General features: G+C 41.3%; 1 protein-coding gene across 5 annotated transcripts; it reads right to left on the reverse strand.

Moving 5' to 3' along the window:
• Positions 1–203: 203 nt before the first annotated feature.
• RIPK1 (receptor interacting serine/threonine kinase 1) lies at positions 204–25794 on the reverse strand. Of its 5 annotated transcripts, none has more exons than XM_062570032.1 (13): positions 25723–25748; positions 24551–24725; positions 20835–21046; positions 18947–19100; positions 18305–18442; positions 16599–16827; positions 15624–15773; positions 14347–14423; positions 9081–9171; positions 6225–6791; positions 4454–4534; positions 2691–2843; positions 204–1871 (listed from the first exon to the last, which is right to left on the reverse strand). In XM_062570032.1, the coding sequence occupies exons 3-13, from the start codon at positions 20984–20986 to the stop codon at positions 1576–1578; spliced, it is 2088 nt and encodes a 695-aa protein (XP_062426016.1). In that variant the 5' UTR covers positions 20987–21046; positions 24551–24725; positions 25723–25748; the 3' UTR covers positions 204–1575. The 5 variants fall into 5 exon arrangements, with proteins under 5 accessions (XP_062426016.1, XP_062426015.1, XP_062426018.1 ...); XM_062570031.1 differs by having other exon boundaries at positions 24545–24725; XM_062570034.1 differs by lacking the exon at positions 24551–24725 and having other exon boundaries at positions 25723–25794.
• Between the last annotated feature and the right edge of the window lie 1434 nt (positions 25795–27228).

Below are 27228 nucleotides of genomic sequence, written 5' to 3' on the forward strand. Positions count from 1 at the left end.
AGACACTCCAGTACCTGGAAGTGATGACACACCCGTCACACTAGTTTCTGCTCTGAATCTCCAATTCTGGATTGTCATTTCTATCATTATCTTATGCTAAGTAGCTTTAAAACTAACCCAAATTTGCTGGCATTTATGATGATCCTATTTTCATTTTACTTTTAATAAAAATGGTGGCTGCGCTATCAAACAACAGAAATCCATTCAGATTACACTGTTTATTAAACAGTTAGCTTTTTGACACCAACCAGAATTTAGTGAACACTTACTGCTTGTTCCAGAGCCAAAAGAAGAATGGCCCAAAACATCTGCTGGCAGTGTTTATCGGTTTGACTGAAGTAAGAGGTGTTTTCACCTAAGTGAAGACACCTTCACAGGCACAGCTTAGCATAATGATTTTGGGGGCAAAAAAACCTTACAGCAAAAGAATTCTTCCTTTGTAGAATCTGCACACTAAAATTACGTCAACACTCACAGGCACTGGGATGTAATCACTTACACTACAGTGTACCCCACAACTTTAGCACTGTGAAACAGCCCTCAGTCAAATGATTCCTGAGCATGCTACAATGTCTTGGAGTTTAAAAGATTTTTTTTTCTCTGGAAGCACAGTGCTGCATTCCAGTGAATTTAGTGCCCAGGAGCACTCTCAGGCTCATTTAATTTACTAGTGTAAATGCAGCCTAAGAGATTCAGCAATTTTTTAAGTTCCTCGTGAGTAGGATATGGAATAAAACACTTCTCCTCCTTCCCAAAGGTTATATATTCCCAAGTCTTTGCTGGGAATTTCATAGTGACTGAATTTTCTTTTCATTATTTCATAAAGCAGACTAGAGATTTATCATGCCAAATCTTCTCTAACAAGCAATGTCAAATTTAATGCAAGATTAATGGAATAGTATCCTATGAAAGAAAAGTATTTTTGTTAATCATGCTCCTGATTCTTTAGCCAAAAATCATTTTGCTTGTATTCACACTAATGTTCTGCATAGTTCTAGACTGTTCTATTTAATAAGCACTGTAAAAAGAGTTTTTAAAATAACATCCTATCAAACTAGAGCAATCTGCACTTGTATTCTTTTAAGTATTGGCACTTAGACAAAATTAAGAGTTAATTTTGGCTCACAGTTTGAAAGCCTTGGGCAGAAAGCAGTCTGATATATTCTTATGGCTATGTTAGCTTTGCTGAAATGACAGGCTTTTGTTCAGAACTGAACTGAACAAGGATACCAGCATGTTTCAAGACAGAAAGCTAAAAATATTGTATAAAAGAAACAGACATTCTCCTTGAATCAATAATATTATCACTATGGAATTGTGTTGTCACTGACATCTTAATGCAATCATTTTAATCAACAGGAAAATGCCTATTTTCTTTTATCCCTTCGAAGACCTAATTATCTTGACATAAATATTTTGAGTTACTGCAGGTCTTCGCTTAGAACTGCTTGGCAGAAAATCTGTTCCAAAAAGGACGAGTCCATGCAAAACAGGGACGTTCCAGAAAGCTTGTCCAGAATTATTACTTCCTATGGAAAGTCTTCAGGAAAAAATACCCTCCTTTTCCACTGGTTCTCAGTCAACCTGCTCCCCATTCATTTGCATCAGACTAGTAAGGAGATCGAGTCTTCGGCAGCCAAAGAGGGCTTTAGCAAGTTTTCCAACCGTGGCACCTTTGGAGCCTTCCCTCATTACCCACTTAAGCAGCATCTGATAAACTTTTTCTTTCAGTCCGTCTCGTTCGTAGTCATGATCAATTTCATCAATCTCTGGATCGCAGAAGCCCAGTTTACGAGCACAGTGTTTCCACTGTTTAGCCAACTTTTCTCTCACTAGATTCAGATGCTTCTCAGAGAGGACAGTATTATCGTCTGCCAAATGGGGGAAAAAAAAATGTAAGAAAACAGCATTGTTTAACGTTTGTTCTACCCCCCTCACTATCTCAATTTTTCTTCCCAAACTATGTATTGGTAATAACAGCAGGCAGAACTTTCACGATACAATCAAAAGTGGGCTTCATGGAGGCAGTATTACTGAACACCTGAAGAACAGGCCCCCGTTGTCAGGACACATGGATTCACAAATCAGGTGGTGACCTTGCTTTTTGATCTGAGATTACCACCGTTTGTCATTTAAACATCTGCAAAATTGAGAAGCTCTTTCAATGTATTTATAAAGTTTGACTGATGGCTCTATGATGCCTTTTGTGCTCTTGCACACTATTAATCTGTTTACTTAAGAATACATAGGGATAATTTAACCCAATCTTGAACAATGAAAATATATTAAATTTCAAAATCTTCCAATTTCTACCAAACTGAAATATTAAAACTACAGGTGAGGTAGGGACCACCGATCTGAACCTTGTTTCCATTGGTTTTACTGTTGTTATTGCTCCGGTTCTTGATGCCTATACATCCGTACTTGCATTTAGTATCTCATCTGACATCATGAAACTACTGCACAAATGAGGCTCCCAGTTAGTATTCTAGAACAGTATTAGCACAAACTATTACTTGCTTTAGTCAAGGTTTAGTATTATGCTACACAGTAGAAAGGGAGCCAAGCAGTTATTTTTCAGGTATCGGAGGGAGAAAGATGTTTTGCATTCACACATTCCAAAATAAATGATTCTCAGAGGTACATTTTAAGGGGAGAATACTCCAAAAATGGGGAGATATGTCTCTTACCAAATATACCCGTTGCTTCATAATATGAATAAGATGTTTCTGCGACGATAGGACAAGTGCTTATGTGCTGATTCTGTTCTTCAATCTTCATGTGATTGTAGGATCCAATTTGAATTCCAGTACTGTTACTTATGCTGTATTTGATAGAATCTTCTGTATAAGGGAAATCAACAAAAATTTATCAACAACTGCATATGGTTCGAAATGTCAAGTAATATGTGAAGGGTAAGGAGGAAGCTTCTACTAATCACAGTCTACTAATCGCAGAAGTGATTAAGTGCTTTTATTACATTTGAAGTAAAAAATACTAGATTAATGCTTATGATTTCAAAGTTCAATGAGACTACAGAAAATCATTTTTGTTGTAAGTTTTCCATACTCCACATTCTACTATGGTGTCTTGCTGGCATCATTTTCTTTCACAATATATCTCATTCCTGCTATATAGAAATATAGTGCTCAGTTTTATCTATTTGCACAATAAATCAAGTCTCTGTTTCAACAACCTTTTTGAAGATGTTTCTGCCTACTCTGCTTTTTTTGGTTCTGAAGACAAGGCTAGAATGTTTTCTAAGATACCTCACGAAATACACCTGCACATTTATTTGAGGGCCTGTATCCTCAGAGCCACAAAAGTTAACACGTGCACACAACAATAGGTGAAAAATGCACAGCTAAATTGTGTGCACCTCCAGGAGCTTGCATCTGTAGTCCATTTGCAAGTGATGGCCTAGCCTGGAGTCTTTTGCTTGCAGTTGTCCAGTTTGCACACACAGAATGAAATTAAATGAGTAGAATTTGTCCTGTTAGGTGACATCACTTTTTTATGCTCTTGGTAATGCTTGCCAAACTCTACTTGCATATTGTCTGTCAAATGTTCTACTGCTAGTCAAAATGGCAAATATCACAATGTATATCTACATTTGAAGTACAGACACTTCAACTGATAGACCCTGTTCTTTGTTTGGTCACCCAAAAGGATGGTTAGATGCCCAAAGACTCTTGCTACGCATTTCATTCCTAAGCTTGTACACCTGGCTTGCCTGTCACATCTGAGTCATCACCCAGAGACTGTAAGGGGCATATGGTCAAGAGCACAGAAATCTGCCGTTTTCTTACTTGTTTTCTTGGCTTACATTTACAGCTGTGAGCACAAACTGGACAATGAAGCCTTGAAAGGGTTAACAGAAGGGTTCAGGGTGGCCCAAGCAACACAGCTTGACAGGAGTATATCTTAACACCTCCCAGAGGACAGGGCAGAACTTCATGGGTTTCAGGCAGCTGAACCTCTGCCTCAAGGAAGGCTGATCACTATGAAGGCTGCACGTAGAAGTTTGTATTACAAATCCAGGGCAAGAGATGGCCCTTGGGACAAGTGTCTCAGATACAGGTGTGGTTCAAGAGCTGGGTTTATTCACCACAATTTACCACCAGTTCTTCTAAGAAAATGAGTGGGCCGGAGTTCCAGGAGATAAGACAATGCCTTCTCTCTCTCTCTCTCTTTTTTTTAAGCTACCTTCTGTCAGAGAGAATAAACTTCTTGATCCATCAAATATATTCACAGCTGAATGTGTAGGTCCTGCTAGAGTCAGAAATTAATTCTAGATACTAGTATTGCTAAGTTCCGTTATGGTTAGAGATATTAAGCATTCACACCAAGTATTTCAAGGTCCTGAAATACTTTTCTTGTTTTTTTGTTTTCTTGTTCAATAGACAATGCATGTCCTGTTGGCTACCAGGACAGGTAAGGCTACAGAACTTGCCTGTGTTTATTCTGGGTAACTGAGGTGCATTAGGATAATATGCAAAAGTTCCCCTCATGAAGGAATTGGAATCCTTGTTACCTAAACAAAGGAAAAAAAACCAAAAACGCTGACAGTTTTATAGAAGGAAAAAAAGAAGAAAACATAGTTAAAAGTGATTGCAAGCATACTTAGAAGTGATTGCAGTATTTTTAATAGTAAGTATACACTTTCTACTAAACACACAAAGACAGGAACCTTTTTAATTAAGAGGACTTTATCTCCTTGAATAACTTTAATTGAATTAACTATCAGCACCATGGTTTGCTTAGTGACTAACTGTAAGGTAACCACCTGTGGCCCAGGGGGAGGGAATATGGTGTTCCACCTGGGCGCATGACTACCTGGCTAGTAGACAGCAGCACAGGATCAGAGCACGGTTGCAGACTGAGGTGCCGTATCAGTTACTCGTATTTGAACATTCCTAACCAAGAAGGCTCCCAAAAAGGCTGCTGCTGCTTCCACCTGAGAGTGACTGTGGTTTATATTACAACTATATGAGTCCTAACCTGCTGTAGCTAAGAAAAGGGACACCACTGCACCTTCTGTTGGGGACAGTTGTATCTGGCAGAGATGTAACTTTCTCCTTGACGTAGTGATTTATTAATATGTCCCCGAGATGAGCTCTACAATTCATGCTGCGGCAATAAGAGTGACTAGGTTAGAGTCACCCAGCAAATCAATGGAAGAGCTACTATGCAGGTCTTCTGAATTGCACACTGACAGTTCCTATACTGTTGCATGCTGCCTCCCTATAACAACTTCCTCCTTTTTTTTTCTTTTTATCAGAGGATTTTATTTTATTAGTGATATTCTAATACTTTCTTTCTGAAATGACAGCTCTCAGATTCATGTCAGTAAGTAAACTCATGTGAACAACGAATCACAGCCCCTGCATACATAATTTAACAGAATGGCATCTTTGTGGCATTATGCCTGCTAATGAGCCAGGAATTCTTATCTTTTTGTAAGAGGCTCTGGAAAAGAATGCCACACTAAAAGTATCCAGTATCTAGTAGAAGCAGACTAACATATCCCATACTACATCCAGTTCCTAAAAGGTACATCATAAATGCCTCTGGTTACTGACCATTTCTTTTCACTTTTTGGTCAACTCATAGTGTTCTTTTCTTGCTGTGTTTCCATACCTTTCTATTCCACAGATCACTAGCAAATACTGAGAGAAGCTCCCCAATAGCACTGGAAGGAGCTCTCTTAGACAAACCAGTTATGAGCCTTGTTGACCCCCTGAAGTCAGGAATCTCTTACTTTGCTACAGATGAATCTAAAAAAGATCTATTTCCTGCAGAGTTACAAATCTATGGGTAAATTTTGGTTTCTGCATACACATGGTGTGAATGTCACATTCTGTGAGTCAAAACTACTTCTTTGCTTTCCTAGCATGATTGTTAACAGCTCTTGGTTTTAAGCAGCTCTCACCACAGCTGCAGCAGCTGTTGTCTGCTATTACTAAGTTGGTAGCTAAAGAGTTAGGCATTGGGTCTGATGCTTTAGCAATTATTCATTTGAAGTAAATGGCTCAAGATCAGTGAAAGCAGGTATAAGGAAATCAGAACCAGAGCACTTTAGTGACCTGAAGTGATATTAAATAAAGAGAACTTGACAAAATAAGTATGCTGTATCACAGATCACTGTAAGCAGTAAGTAGGCTTCATTTTTAAGAGAACAAGCATGTTTTCAGACAGAGGGTTTAGTGGAGGAAGAGTCTTACCTGTATCTGTGTCTGCGTTCTTTGGATGCCATTTCACAGTGTTCTTTGACTTCGGATTTGGGCCAGATTCAGGCACAGGAGGTTTATTTAGGCTAAATGAACTGGCTGAACATGCTCCATAGCGATCCTCTATGTTTCCTGCTAGGAAACTGTTAGGGTTCGGCCCATTAAAAATATCAAATTTTCCCCATGTTGATGTTGTTGCAGCTGGTTGTGGCTGAAAATAAAGATTAGTGTTTGAGCTTGTATCTTCAGCTCTTGGATAGAGTTCACTCCTTTGTTGAGTAGGAGATGGCTTTGCAAATGGATCATAGGAAACTCTTCGTCTCCTTTCCTCCTCTCTCATTTCAGGGGTATATACTACAGGTGGAATTTCTGATTTATCCATCCAGTTGCCAAACACATGGTAGTTGTATTCATGCTGTAGTTTTCTTTCCAGATTCTCAGTGGGTGTAAATGAGGTCTCACAGCTCTCTACAGGCTGGTTCTCAGGGGAGGCAGCAAAAAAGGCTTCGTTCACCTGGCTGGTCATGGGATCCTGAGAGCTGTGTAGAGAATTAGGCTGATCTGAAACGGAGGAAAATTAAATCTTTGAAATGTATCCTGATGTAAATATATAACTTGTTGCAATGACACTGGAATCAACTAATCTATTCTTAATATTATGGTAATTTATAAAATGTGAAAATATCACTTCCAGCATAAGCTGTGTTTTATTTTCTAATACCTTTTTATGGAAGGATTATAGACTTAAATTTACAATGCACAGGCTTATTAGAGGTATCACTGTCAAAATTTCATTCACTCTAGTGGTGTCAGAATTCACGGCATATTCCAGCTGTATTGATGTCAAGTTCTCAACCACTGCAACAAAAAATTTCTGGAGGCATATGCTTGGTCTGATTTACTAGTGAGCCTCTATAGGCATTAACTGGAGTTTAGTGAGTGCAAAATTGGAGTGTAACACAATGGTGAATAAGACTCAGCATAATAGGTGTTACTTCATATAGCGTAAAAAATGATTAATTAAAGTCATGTTTTCAAATAATTACGCAAAATATCACTTCTAGGTATTTCATGAGGCTTGAATATTTCTTTTTATTTTGTCTAGTTTATTCTTCAAAGTCTCAAAGAATATGTTTTCACAAATAACGTCTACCAGATAAAATGGAGTTTGTGACACCTAAATCTTTCAAACTAACACTCAGTATCAAAGAAAGCTCTACTCAGTCCTGAACTGGATTGCTTTGAGTTCTGACCTAGATCATGTTGCAGCATTTCAGGACTAAAAAGTATGTAAAAATCTGCTTGTTACTACCCGTTTTCCTTTTTTTTTTTTTTCTTTCTTTTTTTTTTTAAGTGCAGGACTGAAAAGGCTTTCTTGAAGAGCACTGAAAGCTTCAAAATTGTCTAGAAAATCCTGTGCATTGCTGAAAGCAAGAGATGCTCACAAACCACTGTAAAAGCGTCATAAAGTTTATGTGTTTCTAATTTGTGCAGATAATGCTAGGGAACTGTTTTATCTTCAAATTACATGAATTCAGTCCAAATTAGGCAGGACCAAAACTATTTCCTTCTGATGGCTGTGTATTAGTATGCCTTCAGTTTGACTTGCTCTATTTCTACTGTTACCACTGCAAGAGGGGGAGTAGGAGGAATAAGTTCATACAGAAACAACCTCATCAAAATTGGCAGCTGTTAGCAATTTAGCATTATCACAGCATCCATTCTCCAGAGTAAGCTTGAGATCTATGAGCAGGTTGTCTAGGATATCTTTCACTACTACTATCTGAATAATGCCCATTGACTGGAGAAAAAAATGACTTTGACTGACAGGCTGACAAGACAGCATCTTTATGCAGCACAGATTCACAATAAAACCTTTCACATTTGAAGCACAAGAGCAGCTGCTGTCATATTTAACTAGTTTTGCTAAGGAAATGTAACTATACTCATTTAAAAACGTAGCGATGGGGCTGCCCTACTAACCCATCATTTCTCCTAAAGAATAATTAGTGGAAGCATAGCTTTAGAGAAGATTTAACAGTTACACGTTGCAGTTTAACATAATTCTCTTAATACTATCCTTAAAATGGTGTGAGCAAACTTAGCAGCATTCTACTGAATTTTCTAAAGCTGCCTGTAAGTCCGTGTTGCAAATAAGATCCTCTATCTTTTGTCACTAAGAAACTGCGTTGAAAGAATTCCTGATATATTACCACAAAACTTTAACTACTGAAATACTGAAATACTAATGAGACAGTTCTGTAAAACTAAAACATGCAAATCAAGCGAGTCTTGATAGAAAATATGACAAAACAAGAGAAGGCTCATCTATTAGTATTCCTCAGACAGAGTCAATAGAGAGCAAGCTCATAAACAAAGCAGTACTTTCTAATCCTGTGTCTTAGCTGTATTCGGAACATTTGTATAAAAGATTGGTTGCAGGAAACAGTAAATCTTTATGGAGCTGAAGCCTGCAGAAAACTCAAAAGTTTGTTGGCATGACTACAGAAAAGGAAAGAAAGATCAAGCGTGAAGAGTAACTATCAAAATGACCATTGAAAAATCAAATGTAAAAGGGAATTTTCTGCATAGGAGATGAAAGTAGAAGAATGTAAAATAAAACAACTTCAAATTGTAGATGCCCAAAATTTCGAAACAGTGAATATGACTTTTGGGAGTCTAGGAACAAATTCAATCTTTTCAGTGAATACAAGTCTCTTTGAAGTCCTGAATAATTGTGTCTGTTCACAGACAATCAATGGCAAAATTCTTCATAAATTCTACATGTTAACAATTTTATCTTAAGCACATGGCATAATGATGTGCTAGTAACTGACTTGGAACACTTACCTACTTGACCACTACTGGAGTCTTCTGCTACAGCATCTATTTGAAGGGACTGCATCCTGTTCAGCAGTTCATTTGACTCAGGCCACATTTTCTGCATGTTAGAAAGAACAAATGATCAAGTTATAGGTAAAGCCAAAGGGAGCATCTTTGTGGTAGGAAACAGCACATCTTTTCAGTGAAGTGACCTGAGTGAACAAATCCATCCTCTCTCAGAGAGCACAGCCTGGCACAAAAGACCCACTGCTTTGCTGCAAATGGAAAAAGAAAAGTTTTCAATGAAGGGAGGAAGGACCGCAATGCAACTGCAGTATATTATCCTCTGAGCTGGCCAAATGATATCCTTGCCTACGCGAGCATGAATTTGCTCCAAATACTGTGTTTTTGGATGGAAAGGATTAGCCTGTCTTGTGCTGACTCTTCTGCAAGCAATCCCAGTGGGAGAAGGCTGTGATATAAAGGTAGCAAATACGTATCCTATTTTGTGGATCTGTATATAGTAAATATATCCATCCTCAGAGATGAGAGGAGGGAACAGTTTTACATTCCGATATAGCTAAACTGACTTTTACATAGTTTCAGGAGTTTAGAGCAATTCTTCAGAAAGACGCAATACAATTGTAAACCCTCATTTTCACTTCACTTCACTAGAGTGAAGGCAAATTCCATTCCTAGTCTACCATTTTGATGACCCTATTATTCATCTTAAAAACAATTGATCAAAAAAACCCTCAAAATCATCAATGACTTGGATGATGGGACAGAGTATACCCCCAGCAAGTCTGCTGATGATAACAAACTAGGAGGAGTGGCCGATATACTAGAAGGCTGTGCTGCCATTCAGAAGAACCCTGACAAGCTAGAGAAGGGGGCGGCGTGAAACCTCATGAAGTTCAATAAAGTGAAATTTGCTGATGATACCAAGCTGGGAGGAGTGGCTGATACACCTGAGGGCTGTGCTGCCATTCACAGAGAATATCTCTGTGAATATCTCAAAAGCCAGCAATGTGCCCTTGTGGCCAAGAAGGCCAATGGTATGCTGGGGTGCATTAGGAAGAGTGTTGCCAGCAGGTGGAGGGAGGTGATCCTGCCCCCTCTACTCAGCCCTGGGGCTCGAGTACTGCATCCAGTCCTGGGCTCCCCAGTACAAGAGAGACATGGAGCTACTGAAGCGAGTCCAGCAAAGGCTATGAAGACGATCACAGAATGGTTGAGGTTGGAAAGGACCTCTGGAGATCATCTAGTCCAACCCCCCTTGCTCAAGCAGGGTCACCTAGAGCATGTTAGACAGGGTTGCATCCAGGCTGGCCTTGAAGATCTCCAGAGAAGGAGACTCCACAACTTCTGTGGGCAACCCGTTCCAGTGCTCTGTCACCCTCACAGTGAAGAAGTTTTTCCTCATATTCGGGGGAAATCCCTGTGTTTCAGTTTATGCCCATTGCCTCATGTCCTCTTGCATGGCACCACTGAAAAGAGTTTGTCCCCATCCCCTTGACAGTTCCTCCTAAGGTATTAAGGAGAGATCCCCTCTCCATCTTCTCTTCTCCAGGCTAAACAGGCCCAGCTCTCACAGCCTTTCCTCATAGGAGAGATGCTCCAGCCCTCTGATCATCTCTGTAGCCCTACAAAGCCCTTTCTCCAGTAGCTCCATGTCTCTCTTGCACTGGGGAGCCCAGAATTGGACACAGTACTTGAGATGAGGCCTCCCCAGGGCTGAGTAGAGGGGCAGGATCACCTCCCTCCACCTGCTGGCAACACTCTTCCTAATGCACCCCAGCATACCATTGGCCTTCTTGGCCACAAGGGCACATTGCTCGCTCATGGTCAACTTGTCATCCACCAGCACTCCCAGGTCCTTCTCTGCAGAGCTGCTCTCCAGAAGGTCAGCCCCCAGCCTGTACTGCTGCATGGAGTTACTCCTCCCTAGGTGCAGGACCCTGCATTTTCCCTTGTTGAACTTCATGAGGTTTCTGTCCATCCTACTCTCCAGCCTGTCCAGATCTCTGTGAATGGCAGCACAGCCCTCTGGTGTATTAGCCACTCCTCCTGGTTAGTTCTCATCAGCAAATTTGCTGAGTGTGCACTCTGTCCCTTCGTCCTCGTCATCGATGAATAATTTGAACAAGACTGGACCCAGTTCCCTGGGGAACTCCACTAGCCACAGGCCAGTGGAGGATTAAGGGTCTAGAGTATCTCTCCTATGAGGAGAGGCTGAGGGAGCCAGGGTTTTTAGTCTGAAGAAGAAAAGACTGAGGGGGAATCTTATCAGTGTGTATAAATATCTGTAGGGAGGGTGTAAACAGGATGGGGCCAGACTCTTCAGTGGTGCCCAGTGACAGGATGAGAGGCCGCGGGCACAAACTGAAACGCAGAAAGTTCCACTTGAATATGAGGAAAAGGTTCTTTACTGTGAGGGTGACAGAGCACTGGAAGACATTGCCCAGAGAGGTCTCAGGGTCTCCATCCTTGGAGATATTCAAAAGCTGGTCAAGGTCTGGGGCAATCTGCTCTAGGTGACCATTACTGAGAAAGGGCTTGGACTAGACAGTCTCTAGAGGTCCCTTCCAACTTCAAGTGTTCTCTGATTCTTTGATCCTTTACTAAGATAATGCTCACATACACTGGAATAATAATAGTGCACTGGAACTCAAACAAGTTTTTGCTTGCCAAAATGATTTCTCCATTTCTGCTTGTGCATCTTGCTTGTAAAATAACTTTTTCAGAAGTCTTTTTTTTTTGTTTGCTTGTTTAAATTAAATCCAGGAAGTACTCTCATAGATTAAAAATCAACAACTATTCATCTCTTCCCACAGATTCGCTCTTCTCAAAGGAAAAGATGAAGTTCTAAAACTCATTACAACCTTAGGTCCTTCAATTTTGAGTAACCGAATAGTTAGGAGGCTTTCAGTTAGGAGGCTGTGGGCTCTGTCTTGATTGCAAACAAAAAAAGATGGCTGTGCACAAACCCTCTAACACATGAACCTAACTAAGGTGAGCTAGTAGTTCACTGCATTGTCTTGCCTGGATGCTGTGTTCACGTTCCGTGTCCCTCACCTGTGTGCCCTGCTATGAACAGAGGCTCTCCTTACTGAGAAAGTAATAGATTCGTAGTAATAGATTCGTAGTAATAGATTCGTAGTAATAGATTCGTAGTAGTTATTTGGTCGCTATGACTGAGGAAGAGTATTTGCAAAGAGGTAATGCATCTAGTATAATTGGTCTCAATCCTCATCCTGATTTGAGGCGATTACCATAAGACAGACATCATAATTCACATCATGTTTGGCCAAATTAGTCCAGTAAATCTATTATTTGTTTCATCATCTTAGTTTTGCAGAACTTTACTGTCTTGCTAAACAGCCACTGGTGCTTCATAAACATTACTTGATTTCCAAACCAGAAACCTTCATTAGCACAGTTGCAGTCTTGGTGACAGAAGGAAGCACTTTAAAGAAAACTGTAAAAGAACTGCTTCACAAGGAAGGTGTTTTTTTTCTTAATTAAAATAACTGGGTGTCTACTCTTTGGAGCCTCACATTACTTAAGTACCTCATGTCAGGAGTTCTCACTGTTACCTGTCAGTACTAGTTAACTGAGTAAAGTGATAGAATCTCTAATAAAGTTTCTATAACCACCCAAAATAATTATTCAAGAAGTACTTTAATCATTATTTTCTGTCAGGAAATCATTCTTTTTACTATAGTTTATAAACCTACATCCAGAGAAAGCAGAGGGACTAACTTAAAACACTCAGGAAAAATGCTCATCTTCAAATCTCCCATTTTTTTATTATTGTTGTATAGCTTCTTGGTCTCAACCCACTGGGACTCGCTAACATGCTGTTGAACATAGGACAGACTTACATGTATTTAAAAAAATAACATAAATTTATAGGATTTTTCACACCTACTCTAAATCAGACGCTGCCACTTCTGAATTTCTGAGAATAAACATTTTATTCCATGAGTGAGACTTATAGGACCTGTTAGGAGCTTTTACGGGTTCTTGTATTATCACAGAATTAAGGAGCCATTCAGGCCGGAAGGGACCTCAGCAGGCCTTTAGTCCAATCTCTTGTTCAAAGCAGTGTCAGCTATGGGATCAGACCAGGTTGCTCAGGGCTTTGCCCAGTCACATCTTGGAAACCTCCAAGGACGGAGACTGCACAACCTCCCTGGGCAACCTGCTCCACTGTCCTCATAGAGAAAGAGTTTTTCCCCTTATTTCCCATCTGAATCTCTCATATTTCAGTTTATGCAACCTATCTCTCATCTTCCCACTATGCATGGCTTCTCTAAACAAACTCCTTGCAGGTACTGGGGGGCTGCTCTTAGGTCTCCTTGAAGCCATCTCATCTCTTGAGTCCATCTTTCAGCCTATCCTCATAGACAAGTGCTCCAGGCCACTGAAAATCTTGGCAGCCTCCGCTGAACTCGCCCCAGGTGGTCAATGTCTTCCTAGTGTTAAGGGCCCAAGACCAAACACAGCACTCAACTGAGGACTAATGAGTGCTGAGCAGAAGTGGATAATTGCTCTCATCAGTCTGTTGGCTGTGCTATTGTCACTACAGCCTGGGATGCTGTTTGCCCCGCCTGGCTGCCAGGGCATAATGCTGGCTCGGGCCCAGCTAGCCTGCTGCTCACCACCACTCCAGCACCTTCCCAGCAGCACTGCTCCCTCGCTGCAGCACCCAGCCTGTACTGCTGCCAGGATTTTTTTCCTCTTCAGGTGCAGGATGCTGCATTTGTCCTTCCCAAATTTCATAAAGTTCCTATCAACCCATTCCTCCAGACTGCAGCTGGCAGCTCTGCCCTTGAGCATATTGACTGGTTCCCCACGTCAGTGTCATTTGTGAGCATGACAACAGTGCATTCCACCTCTCCCAGGTCATTGATAAAGGTGACAACCCTGGCAGGTCTCAGCATAGACTCCTGCACTACACCAATTATAACTGGCCTCCAGGTAAAGTAGGACCCACTAATCACTGTCTTTGGAGCCTCATCATCCAATTAGTTTTTAAACTCATCCAGACTGTAACATCCTAACTTGGATACAAGAATGAGAGCCAGTGTCAAAAGCCTTGCTGAAGTTTAGATAAATGATATCCACTACTCACCCTCATCTACAAATCCAGGTATTTTATCCCAGAAGGCAATGTGGTTGGTCAGGCAAGATTAGTGTCAGAGTGGCAGAATCTGACCATATATTGGGGGTGGTGTGAGGGGATGTAGGGAAATAGACATCTTAAAGAACTTAGGAAGTTACTCACTTTTATCTTTTTCAGATCATCTTCAATATTTTTTTCTAATTTTTGATAGTAAAATGGCTTGTATTTTTGACAAATTTCTGCAAAAATAAGAGAGCTAGGTGAAGGTGGTTTTCAAGGGAAAATATAAGAAATTATACTGTTTAACAGTTTTGATGGATAAGGATTGACAAAGAATTATACCAAGTCAGAAACAGCAGTACACACACAAATATGTATATTACACATATATTTGGAACTTGTGTTTACATGGCTGGTTTAGCCTTAACACAGTAACAAGAACAGGATGATTTCCAGTGATTTTTCTTTTTGTTATTGTTCTTGCTGTATTGCTTTTCAGGGTAAAAGTGCTCAGTTTATAATCTGTGGCTGATAGCCCCTTCCATTGACTTCACTGGCCAAAAAGATTGGGTACCACTGTTTCAAGAAACAAGATACATTCAATTGCTTGGAGTTGTTTATGATAAACAACTATCATGTCTTAACTAAAAACTAAATTATTATTGAAAATTTACAAACATGGTAAATATCAGTATTTTTCAGATGGAAAGATCAGACACTGAAACATACTGTGAAGCATAAACTTAATCCATTAGCAGCATATTATGCAGATGAAATACAGAAGTAGTAATAGATTTCTTCTGGTCTAATTTCCTATCAACATTTAAGCATGTGCCAACTGCACATTAAGTTCTTGATGCCCCTATCTAAATCAAAAACTCTACTTCCTGTCACATGTAGTTTTTTCTTTTTTTGTCACTATGTATGGAAGCAGAGAGAAAAGACAGGAAGAAGAGCTCAAATATATTGGCTTATTTTGCTGAATGTTCTTTGTCTCCTTTTCAGACCATTCAATCTAGTGTTAAGACTTACTGACTTCAATTGCTTTGAAATCTGTACAATTAGCTAGTCTAAGGCTGTTGCACTATTTATGAAAGGCTAAACTGGGACAGCTTTTGAAACAAGTTCTATTGGACACTTTCTCAGTCATACTTAAGAAGTATCAAGTTCCCTCACATTAGCATTTCCGTAAAATTTAGAGATTATACTACACTGAAGATGTATTATCAGCAGGTACAGTGTCTCAGCTCTATCAACAGAAGGCGACAGAATTTTTCAAATCTTTAAGGCTTGACCAAATACCAGAGTGCATGGAGTAGATTACGCTGGGTACGTAAGTTGTCTTTTAAAGAAAAAAAATTGTTTTTAAGAGGAAAACACTCAAGTTCATTTTGCTATTACTGATGGACATGTAACAAAAATAATATCTAATGTCTTACCTGCAAAGGATGGCCTTTTCTCTGGCTCTTGTTCCCAGCACTGTTTCATTAAGTCAATTATTTCCTGTGGACATTTTGCAATAATCTCTTTTATGTCTGGTCTGTTTCCGTTAATGATGCCAAAGCAAATCTGAGCTTCATTTATACCATCTGAAAAAATAAAATTTTGTATCAGATCCTGATCACAGATCTTGCTATCACAAAGAGTCAACTCTTTGTAAGTAAAGGAGGCAGTGAATTAGCTTCCTAGGTGTTATGGACATGGTAAATGAAGATTTCAAAGAAAGATGTCAGAATTGAATCTACAAATCACTCACATCACAACATTCACTCAGTGGATTTAAATTCACTGTAAGGGTCACAGTAAAGGTGACAGATCTGGATCTCTAGAACACGAATCTCTGCACTGGTAAGAAACACAAAGATGGCCATACGGACAACTACTAGCCATTTAGTTAGAAAATTCATTCAAAATGATTAGCACATGTTGCTACTCTGAAATTCCAAGCTCTGCTTCTATTTTTCAAATGTGATCACATTAGCATATTTTGAGAAATCAGCCCCACACAGCCAAGAAGCAATAGCTGAATGTGTGCATGGTCCTAGTAAAAACAAAAAGCAATGTGACTAGCCCATATTAGGAAATAGCATATATCAAGGCTGCCACCCTGGCATGCCCAAATTTTGTCTAACCTCTGCCACTGAGTGCACATTTATGTCCACACTACATGGATGTGAATAAATGATGTGTTCAAGCTTGGGCTCATGTCCGCATTTCAGTGCAGATGTCTCTGTCTACACTTAAAAGTCACAAATGATACAACTATGCCTCTTACTGGCCATCAGCTGCTGAACAGGAGCGCTTTTCTTTGGCAAGACAAGTTAATCTGTTAACATTTATTTTATAACTTTACATTATAAATGTTAAAAATTTAATGTTGATTTTGGGATACAGGCTTTTTGCAGCTGACTTACGTTCATATGGCTCTTTGTCAGCAAAAATTGCCCACATCACTATGCCAAAGCTGTAAACATCTGACTTCTCCACAGGTTTTACATTAAGAGAGCTTAAGTGCTCTGGGGCCATATAGAAAAGAGTCCCAGCATTGGTCTGGGAAGTGCTCCTTATTTGCTTTTGTCGGACAGTTTCTTCTTTGGTCAGCCGACTCCAGTTCTTAAAGGAGGCAACACCAAGATCTGCAATCTGAAAAATAAGACACGTCATACCTACTGCTGCAATGAACAGGAGGTAAACAAGCATTTCATACCTTTATAATGAGATAAAAATGACACTTGGGCAAAAATGCAACTACAAGAAAAGAAATTAAACAATTTGCCATTGTATCTTTTTCTTGCCTTACTTCTTAGTCATTTTTCTTGTACGTCTCTCTCGTTGCTTCTAGCTACCCTATTGTTCGAGTTTCTGAAGCTTCAGGCCAAGCTTAGAGGTGATGTGCTTAACAGAAGAGGGAAACTTAAGTTACAGCCTGCTGAAGAAGCAGCAGTCCAAGTTCACGTCTGCAAGTAAGAGGATGCCTGACAGAGGAAGATCTGATAGAAACCTTTGATGACCTGCAGTTTCCTAGAATAACTGGTTCCCTTTATAAATGTTAGCAATGTTAGACACATTCAAGCAGGCAAATCATCCAGCAGCTATCTTAAATGATACTCATCAAGCTGCTCAAGGAAGTGTGATTTGTTTCTCAGTTTAATCCTGGGTTCCAGCTCAGTCTGTCATACAGTATAACGATAGGCTAGTTTGGTTCTGTGCATGTAAGCAAGCTGAAAACTAAAAAAGTCTAGTTTACATTTAAAGTGGATAAAAAGCTTTTTTTTTTTCAAAAAAGATATCTCTTTATCTACAAGATACATGGCGCTACGATCTGTTATTATCTTAACCTTGTCAAATTACTTGTCACTAATTTATGTGTGAGAAATATCAAATGACAGAGCTCTCTTCACAGGAAGTTTCATATTGTAACAGGGGTCAGCAACTCACCTTGACCACAGACAGGACATTTGATGAGGACTGCTGCAAACTCTACTCAGGTTTATTCAGCAGTCAGCTGTACAAGTATGAGTCTTGATCCAAAAGCCCGTTGAATTTAATAGAAGGGCTTTGGAACAGGCTTATAAATCATTCTTTGAAGGAGTCTCCTGCCGCTTTTTTTTTGTAGCTGCTGGCTGTCATTTAATAATGAAGACTAAGGGAAAAAGAGAGAGACAAAAGAAGAAAAGATAATAGGCAAAAGAAAGAAAGAAAATAAAGAAGGTAAAGGTAGGAGGAGAAATTACAGCAATACAGAACAAAAGACATGATCCATAAGACATTTTATTTTGGTTCAACCACTGTGTGTAGAGGTTTGATTTTTCGTTTTAGCTGTTTTGTTATTTGTAGTTCATTATTTCTCAACAGCTTTATTCATTCTTTTTTAAATACCCTTAGTTATTTTTTTTCACAGATAGGGGGGAAGAAAGGAAGATAGTGAAAGTTATGCAAATCGCAGGTTCAGCAGCTGTGTAGGCTGCCACACTCCAATGGTCCACTGCTAACACTGCCTTAGCAATAGCTCACTGGACGACAGGAGTTCATTTATGAATCAGGAATACTAACCAATGCAGCTGAACTGGGCTCTTTAACCCAGACCACCTGTTTTCTTCATTTACATTCTAAAAAGTACCTTAATGTGGAAGTCTGTGTCCACAAGGATGTTTTCTGGTTTTAGATCTTTATGAACTAAGCCTTGCTCGTGTAGGTAAAGCATTCCTTCTGTAATCTCCAGCACAAAACGTCCTTTCACTGATAAAGGCATGGAGAGCTAAAATAAGAAACAAAAAATACTGTCCATTCAAAAAAGTGCTGTTATAACCACTACAACCATTAAACAACAGTTTTTAAGATAGTTTCTTTCTCTCTCAGTCCCACGTAGTACTTCTGCTTGAGCCCAGATAATAGAAAAGGACAAAAGTCCTTCTTGGATCTAAATTCTTTTATCAAAACAAATCCGGAGCCACTCCACATTTACATGAGTGTTCTTATACTGCAAATTCTCATCTCTTCACAAATACACTCTATAACTTGGAACTATGTAACTATGTTCTGCTTCACTGCATTGAACATGACAGCCATCGTCGTTCTTGCTTTCACAGACTGTGTCTCTGGAAAAAGCAGGGCTATCACTGGCCCTTTAAAAGACATAAGGGGGCAGAGAATAAAGGCTCCATCCTTTGGAGACTGAAGTAAAATGCTGCCTCCCTCAAACTTCTTGCCAAGCGTAAGTAGCGTAAGTATTCTATAATTACTGAATCAGTTTACTGCTCACTTTCTGTAGAGCCTTCATCAAGTTTCCCCGGTCCACATACTCCATTACAAGTGAGTAGTTTCCATCTTCCAAAATTATACCTAGTAGCTTTACCACACGGTCATGCTGCAGTTTGCGCATGATCCTGCCTTCTTCAAGGAGGGAAGCATTGTATCTGCAAAACAGAAACTGTACTGAATATAGATCTCAGGCCAGAAGGAACATAGGAAGGAAAATGCTGTTGATTCATAATGAAAATAACGGTCAAAAATGTCAACATCCTTAGAGCCACTGTAAGATGAAGCAGACCTTCAGCTGGTTTTGAACTGGTACAGCTTTATTTCAGGTTGTATTTTCTGAGTCTCTTCCCAGATGGCTTGTACAGAGGATCCCTACAGACTGTCTGCATAGTCTGATGTTAGGGCCTGCTTTTCAGAAATTGTGTAAACATCATTTCACAAGTGCACTGCTGGTTTTGTACGTTCAAATCCCTGAACTGCGGTGCGATAAGGGACAAGGAAGCTGAAAGTGTCATTGGAGAAAAAGAATCAAAACAAACTCTACTTTTAACATACTAAGTCCTATATAGTAAAGTACAAAGGTCTCTTTGGGAAAGAGCTGTATTCATGTTTGCTTTCAAAATGAATTCATTACAGGGGGATGCACCCATTACACTGGATACTGATAGCCTGTGCTAAGGACTACGGATGTATTCAAAGCCTAATTGGTCACCTGGGCCTCAGTACAACTCACTAATTCTCACAACTGCAAAGCTTGGAGCCTACTAAGTGTGTTAGAATAGAGCTGTAGCCTTTCTTTTAAATGGAAGAAGGGGTGGTATGCTAATTACTACTACTGCTCTAGTCACCGTGCAAGAGGAAGCAGTAAAATATCGACCATGTTGCTTACTAATGCTTTCTTACCCTGTGCCTTAAAAGGAAACTGCTTTCTCCTCCTGTGGCGCTAGAGAAGATGTTGTTTTGTTTGTGCTGGTTCAGTTAAGAGTTTGCTTAATACTTTCAAAGCTTTAAAAAATAACAAACTTAAGAGCTATAGTAGTGAGACAGAAAAAAAAAAAAAAAAAAAAACAGAACCCTCCCCCCCCAAAAAAAAAGAAAATCTGGCAGACTTGAGGAGAGAGTGTCCATTTTAAATGCTTTTTGCCCCAAAGCATCAGTGAGGTTTGTGGACTACCAGAATCTCTTAATTAACTTTCTATTGTTCAAATTAAAACTCAATTGGTATCATTTGCATTTCATAATCCAAACTAGAAGAACATTAAGTCTTCACCTCTCTCTAGTGGATGACTCATGCAAGAGTTTTAGGATTGTTATTGCTATGAGGAAGTAGAGCTAGAACATGACTTGAATCCACTGAAACATATAGCTAATTCAATCCTTGAGTTAACTGAGTGGGCTTGGCTCACACCCCTTCTACTCAAAGAAGAAAGAATTATATTCTTGGTATCACAGGTGTGGGGTCTGAGCTCTCCTAATGGCTTATGTATGTTTAGTTCCTACTGGACATCTGCATTTGTAGAACTGCATTGCAAATTAATCCGCAAGCTTAAAAATATCATGTACCTGCTGAGTTCCTGCATTTCCTTAAGTCTTCAAGAGCTCTCTCAATTCTTAACAATCCATACCAATAGTGCTCATATTACAAAAGAAAACAGAAACTTCGCCATAGGAATGAGGTAAAACTCTACAATTGTAAAGTTGACTTGTTAGGAAAAAAAAAAAAACTTGCAGAACAATTGCTAATACTGTATTAGAGTATTTTCCTCATATATAGTATTTCCTTGATCCAGAGATTTTAAATGGTAATTAGGATTTATCTCCACTGAATTTAAAGGATTCTTTATCTTGAAGGATATAAATCAGAACTAAGATTCTTTTTTGTAACTTACTCTGTGCGTTGAGGTCCTGTATACACTGTTTTTAATACCACATATCCATGTTTCTTGTGAAAGCATAAAGAAATTGTTCCAAACCCTCCAGCATCTAATTGCTGCTTTTCAAGCAAGTCCTGAGTGTTCATGTGGATATCTTCCAGTGACATGTTTGCAGTCTTCGTGGCTTAGTGATTAAAACAAAATAAAATACTCTAGATGTCCTGGATCTGTAATACAAAGGAGGAAAGAAAGTGTCATTACCCAGCATCTAGCTGTTCCACAAAAGGAGTGACTATGCAAGGAGTGGGGCTCAAGTGTGTATATTCTTGTGACCCTTAAAAACTAGGTAAGTGACAAAGGGTCTTTGAAACTGAAGATTCTGTGCATCTCATAGGATCAGACATGAAGATCACAACAAATGATCTATATTGTCAACTTATGAGTTATATTAAGCCAATTTAAAAACATTTCTTTTTCTGTGGCTCTCAAAGTGCTGTTAATAATTAGTTCTTATCCTTCTAATATACAGTAGATCAGCACTGTTTTTATACTCTACACATGCAAAAACTGAAAAACAGAGAAGTCAAGGGCCATGTTTCCAAAGGTATACAATACTTAATGGTTCTGATAGATATCTCATGATGTTTTCTAAAGCGCCTGAGCATGGACCTGCCACCAGGTGCCTAGATGCCTTTAAAACTCTTCAAGCTCTATTTAAGGCATCTTTGCAAACAGCGTTAAATAACTGCTTGAAGCTGAAAAAAAAAATGTCTCTGGAGGACAAAGGAAAGAGCCCATTTTTTAGGAAAAATGTATTTTCCCAGTTGCCTGAATTTAAGGAAAAGAATCCTGGGAAGGACTGTCGTGGGGATGTAAGGTAGCTTCTTCCTGAAAAAGGAGCAAAAAACAAAAGGTGATGGCTTGCAGTAAATGCTGCTAAACATACCAAAAGATTGAGGGTTTGGGGAAGCCTATGAAATGGGTAAATAGGTAAAGATCAGAATAATTTTATGCTCTTGAAAGAACTGTGATGCTGTCTTGCCCAACATGTCTCTCACGAGGTAAACTCTTAGAAGGAGGCTAGGCAGCCTGCACCTTCTGCATACATAAGCAAGCCAAGCTGCTAGTGCAGGTACAAACTACAAACTCTCATCTTCACTGAACTTTCACCTTAAGCACTTTATGTCAGCTAAGGAAAATACTTTCTGAGAAAAGGAAATCCAAGGTATCAGAAAAGGGTTGTTCAGTTTCTATTCCTTTCGGGTGACTATGACACAAACACACAGTGCTGGGAAGAAGGCACCATTTCAAAGTGCCACTACCAGCAACAGTAGATCAGCTTGCTCAGATAACTAAGACCTCTGAATAGCACAGAAAAAGGATTCTCAGGTTTTTCAGACCAACAAGCTACTGCTAAGTCTTGTGAGCTACACTGCACCTGCATCATTAAATTCCTAACTGAAAAGACTGTTTAATATGGTTAAGAACATCAACTGCAGCCTGATTACTATGCCCTCTTTCTGAAGACTGGGGGCTGAGTTAGGGAAAAGAGTCTGTAAAGAAGTGGGTGTCTGAAAGAGAGGAGAAGGGAAAAGGAAGAGCAGAGGACATGGTAGTGTGCAGGTCTAGAAACACAATACTGACAAGCCAAAATGGGAAAAAGTAAGCTTAATTAAAAAAAAGGCTTTAGCCCACAGGAAAGAGAAAGTAAGAGTTACTTCTTCTAAGTATATATGCTTTGTGGGTTGTTGTTCTATAGACAGGGAGCATCCTCTCTATGTCCGCAGCAATGTGCTCCTGCTGGTGTCTTGCTGCTTGCCTTTCCTGGTTTTGAAAGGATGAAGTTTTTGTTTTTCTGGAATGCTAGCCTGCCTTGAGCACAGGATGGAGGATACGGCCGCATTCATTTGGTAAGCAGGTAAGGCTACCACACCTAACTGCTGCTGTTTTTTGTTTTTTTTCTTCTTTTTTTAAATTGCTTTACAGTTAATCGAATAGCTATGCAACAAATGACTCACAGCAGTGTCAAGAACACCCTCTGGTCTCCGGTCTCCCTTGAGGTTGCTGGTAATGTTCTGGCTTTCTTGACTGTGATACTAGTGACTGCTGTGGAGATGAGACCACCCTAAGTACAAAGGCCTAAATTCAGTCACAAGACTTAAGCATGACATAGACTAACACCTTTCTTCTGTATCTGGGGTCTCTTTCAAGTATTAGTTTAAAGTCACGTTCAAAACACGTATCTACAATATTTTTTGCGTAATAATAGTAATTATGTATCTAGCTACTTACTACTCAGGCAAAAACTGCATATTCTGTTCTTGTGAACATACATATAACTTAGATACAAATTTTTGAAAGCTGAATCTCTAAAGTTACATTAATGCTATAGTAGCCTAGGGCTACCTAACAGTCATTACCATATAACTTAATGAAAAGCAGTCCTGCCTCAAACTCCAGCAATATGGGACCCTCTTCCTATACATATCGCTAATGCATTTTCCCATCAAGCTGTAATTAGTCACCACGACCAGAAGGCTTGGAAGTTCAGAAGAAGCAATATGGTACCTTTTGAAAGTATGAGATGGATGCTGAAATGAATTGTGGATAACATTCAACATAGGAGATTTTCTCATACCATGGGAGAAAATCCTCATTAAACATGTCCTAGTATTAGAATGATACTAGCTTTTAAGTAGAAAGTACTTTAAGAACTATGAATCAAAGACTTGCTCCAACCTAGTTTTCCTTAGGATGGATATCACAGGGAAGCAATTTCTGGTAAGGTTTTTAAGGAAAGAGTGCTTATTTTGGTATATTACTTCAACGATATTACCTGGGAATGTCAGATAACAGAGAAATCAAGGAGGAAAGATCCAAGGCTCAAGTCCAAGACAAGATTACTGTTTTCTATTAAGATACATGATGATTCAAATCTATCCTTAGTAGCTATCCTACATCATTACATACATTATGTATACATCATACATAACGAGTATAATGAATGAACAGGAATTTTGAAGTTCAGTTCAGTCTAACCTCACGCAAGCTATGCATACTTATAGGAGTTAGTTTGTATTCTACAAGGTCCCCCTTCACCTGTACACTTGGTTGATCATCAAGCAAATTATTTTTTAACATGCTGTTCTGAACACCTTTATTAAGGTTGGCTTTCTTTTAACAAGTGCCAATGTATACTATAAAAATTCTGAATATTGGTTGCTAGAAGAGAGGAAAGTTTGCCCCGTAACATGTTTCAGTTTTCTCTAGAGAGGGATAACAGTGTAATATGCGGGTTTGTGGCTTTTCTCTTTTTAACATCATGGGTCACACTCCCTGCACCGCTCCCCAAAGGGTCCATAAACTCCCAAGATTATGACCTGGTCATTTAGGCCTGATCATCATTCAAAAGTAATTTGCTCTGTTTTAACAATTTGCTATTGATCTGACGTATGTATCAGGTAGCTTCCACAGTTAAGGGGAACTGCTGAAAGTAGTTCCTGCCTGAAAGTATTAAGCACAGAAAAAAAGACTATATAGTAATAGTGGCTGCCCTGGTTATCTAGTCACACTAGCAATGCAAAATTTCTTGAGAATTAATACAAGATGTTCTAATTACAATGTATTATCAGAAAAAGTGGGTAAGTTTGCAGGCACCACAACTCTGAGCCACTTTCAGGTATCAATTAGGAATAGAAGAGAATAACAAACAGAGGAAACGAAACCTGTACCACAAACATGGGTGAAATCCTGCACACTTGGAGAAGACGTTTCAGAAGATGTTAGTGCATCACGGCTACTTCACCGTAACTCTGGGGACCCAGTCAGTCTAAACTTGTCCCGTCTGCTAGGACTTTCTCTTCAAATGCTACTTTTTGGCTCAGGAATGAACTTTTCTTTTGGAAACTGCGAAGAAAATATTTGGGTCAAATCAATAGCAAGTTACAGCTGGGATTCTACAAGAATACAAGGAGGGACCAAAGCAAGGAATACAAAGATGCCAGTTAAGAACTGCTGAGATTCTCGGGTAGAAACAGGAAAGAACAGGGCCTGGGCAGGAGTTTGCACCATCACATCATATTTTGTAATAATTGCTTCAAACAGGGGGTAAAAGTGCTCATAAAAACTTGTGTTCTTATATGAGAATTAGAGCAGGCCATCTCAGTAAAGGCAATTTATGAGTTATTGTACACTGGTATAACTGCGCCAGAGCAAGGCACCAGCTACTACCAAACTGCAGCTCCACCAGAAACATGCCCTCAAACCATCCTCCCACCACCGAAATCCCATCGGCACCGACTGCAGAGACACACTCGAGCAAAATGCTGCCTCCGGATCTTGCTTTGAGGGAGGCTCTGCTTTTACAAATTATTTCCTAGTGCAAAGACACAGCTCCAGCAAATCTCGTCCTCGTCTGCGAGGGTCTTCAGGAGCCTCTCTGGGAGAGGGTGGCCGGCGCCCAGCGCAGTGCAGGCAACCGTCCCGACCCAGCGCCCAGACGCTCGCGGCGCCGCGGAAATCGCCGCAGCCAGGAGCCGGCGGCCCGCGAGGCGAGCCGGAAACAGACCCGCAGCGCGACAGCGGGCGCGATTCCGAGAACCCCAGCGGGAGCCTCCCCAGCCCCGCGGCCCGCCGGCCGCCCTCGCATCTCCTCCCCGGCCTCCTCCTCCTCTCGCCGCGGCTTCCCGTAAGCCGCCCGCGCTCCGGCTCCGGCTCCGCCTGCGGCCTCCCCTCGCCCGCACCGCTACCCCCGCGGGACGCTGCCCCGGGGCTTCCCCCGACGGCGAGGAGCCCCTGCCCGCCGCGGGGCCGCCGCTCCGGCCCGGGGCACCGCGCCGCCGCCGCAGGACGGGCCCGGCGCGGGGCTCTTCCCCCTGCGCGGGCGCCCCCGCGGCGGCCTTACCTCACCGTCCCCGCGCGGCCGCCTCCTCGGGGCCGAGGCCTGGGCGCGCCCGCCGCGGCGCGTGCACCTGCACGTGCACGTGGGCGCGCGCGCGCGCGCCTCCCCCCGCGGCGGCCCTGGCCGCGGCGGCAGCAGCAGGCTCCGGCCGCCTCGGCGTCGACCGGCGCGGCCGCTGCGCCTGCGCCTGCGCGGAAGCGGCGGGCGCGCCCCCGCGCCGCGCCCCGCGCGGCCCCGCGCCGCGCCCGTTGCCTGCTGCGCGGGCACGCGCCGGGCCGTCATTATCTGCCGTTAGCCTGCCAGTAAAGGAGGTTCCGTAACTTTCCCGCTTACGCCATTATTTTCAGTAGGAAAAGTGTTCTAATACAAAAATAACGGCTAATTACACGTAAAACTCATCTCTAACTGGCTCTTCTCCACTGGGAAACGACGACTGACTCTCTGCCTTGCACTGGGCACGGTCACGCGCGCCGCAGCGTCCTGCGGACGCCTCGTTGCTCGCGGACACCAACACCGCCGCGGCCCTGTGGGCAGGCCAGCAGCAGCCCACAGGTGGCGGGTGCCGCAAGGAGCCTCTCCAAAGCGGAGCGGCCAGGCTGCCCCGGCCCCTGCCCTTCAGAGGTACCGATGCGAGAAAGACAGCGGGCCGGAAATCTGTTTCCTGATGGAAACCGAGGCCCCAGAATCCTGCAGATCCAGAAGAAGCGCGATGGCGATGGAGGGTTTTGATTTCACGCTGGGCCCCACGCGGATTTCGTGGATAGGGTTCCTCAGCTGTGGAGGGCTCCACGGCCATGTTTGTGCCTGGCCTGTGCTCGCCACATAAAGCAAACATTTCCGAACAAGAACTGTACTCCGCTCAGTACTTACAAGGCCTTTGAGGTTCACAAGGGTGCAGGGCGTCACGCGGGCCTTTTCCAAATGCAGAACTAGTCCTTTGTTTCCTCCATCAGTCGTCAGCGTAGTACCACCCGTTTATCCTTATCTGCCTTTTTTTAGACGAAGGCATAGTCTGATTTGTGCCTTCTGCTAGCCATTCATCTGCAAGGGGCAGGTCACATGCAGCTTCCAGTTTTCTGAAATACATCTATTTTGAATGACAGAAGTAAAACACTTGAGGCAGGGGAGGGTGCAGTTTTGGAGAGGCAGAACAGCCTTGGAGATAACATAAGCGGTTTTAGGTTGAAGTTTCCTCCCTGAGCCTCAAGGCAATTTTCCACAGCTTGCAGTACAAACCAAACAACTGTCTTGTTTCCACAGCACAAAATGCTGAGTGCAGTCATTTTCCCTCTAAAAAATGTACGGCAGTGGAGCTGGCACGTGTCGAGCGTATCCCTCTGTTTTCAACTGATTCTGGAGCGACCGGTATTGAGTCAGACCAGCTGGCCAGTGCTCTGATAGCATCCAATGCAAGGCCTCATCAGGCTTACCATAATTAAAAGACTCAAGACAGCTATGCTGAACTCACAGACGAGGTAGTCTGAACATAGACATTTCATGCCCATCCAT

This window comes from Rhea pennata, chromosome 2 (genome assembly GCF_028389875.1).
Source record: "Rhea pennata isolate bPtePen1 chromosome 2, bPtePen1.pri, whole genome shotgun sequence".
Taxonomy (NCBI): domain Eukaryota; kingdom Metazoa; phylum Chordata; class Aves; order Rheiformes; family Rheidae; genus Rhea; species Rhea pennata.

Bases quoted from the DNA above. Each gene is read 5' to 3' on its own strand.
- RIPK1 (XM_062570034.1), bottom strand. From the start codon at position 20,986: ATGTCACTGGAAGATATCCACATGAACACTCAGGACTTGCTTGAAAAG. The intron at 18,443-18,946 runs GTGAGCAGTAAA...TTCTTATTTTAG, and splicing joins TGATGAAGGCTCTACAGAAA to CTCTCCATGCCTTTATCAGT. The intron at 4,535-6,224 runs GTAAGACTCTTC...TCCTTTGTTTAG, and splicing joins GAACGCAGACACAGATACAG to GTAACAAGGATTCCAATTCC.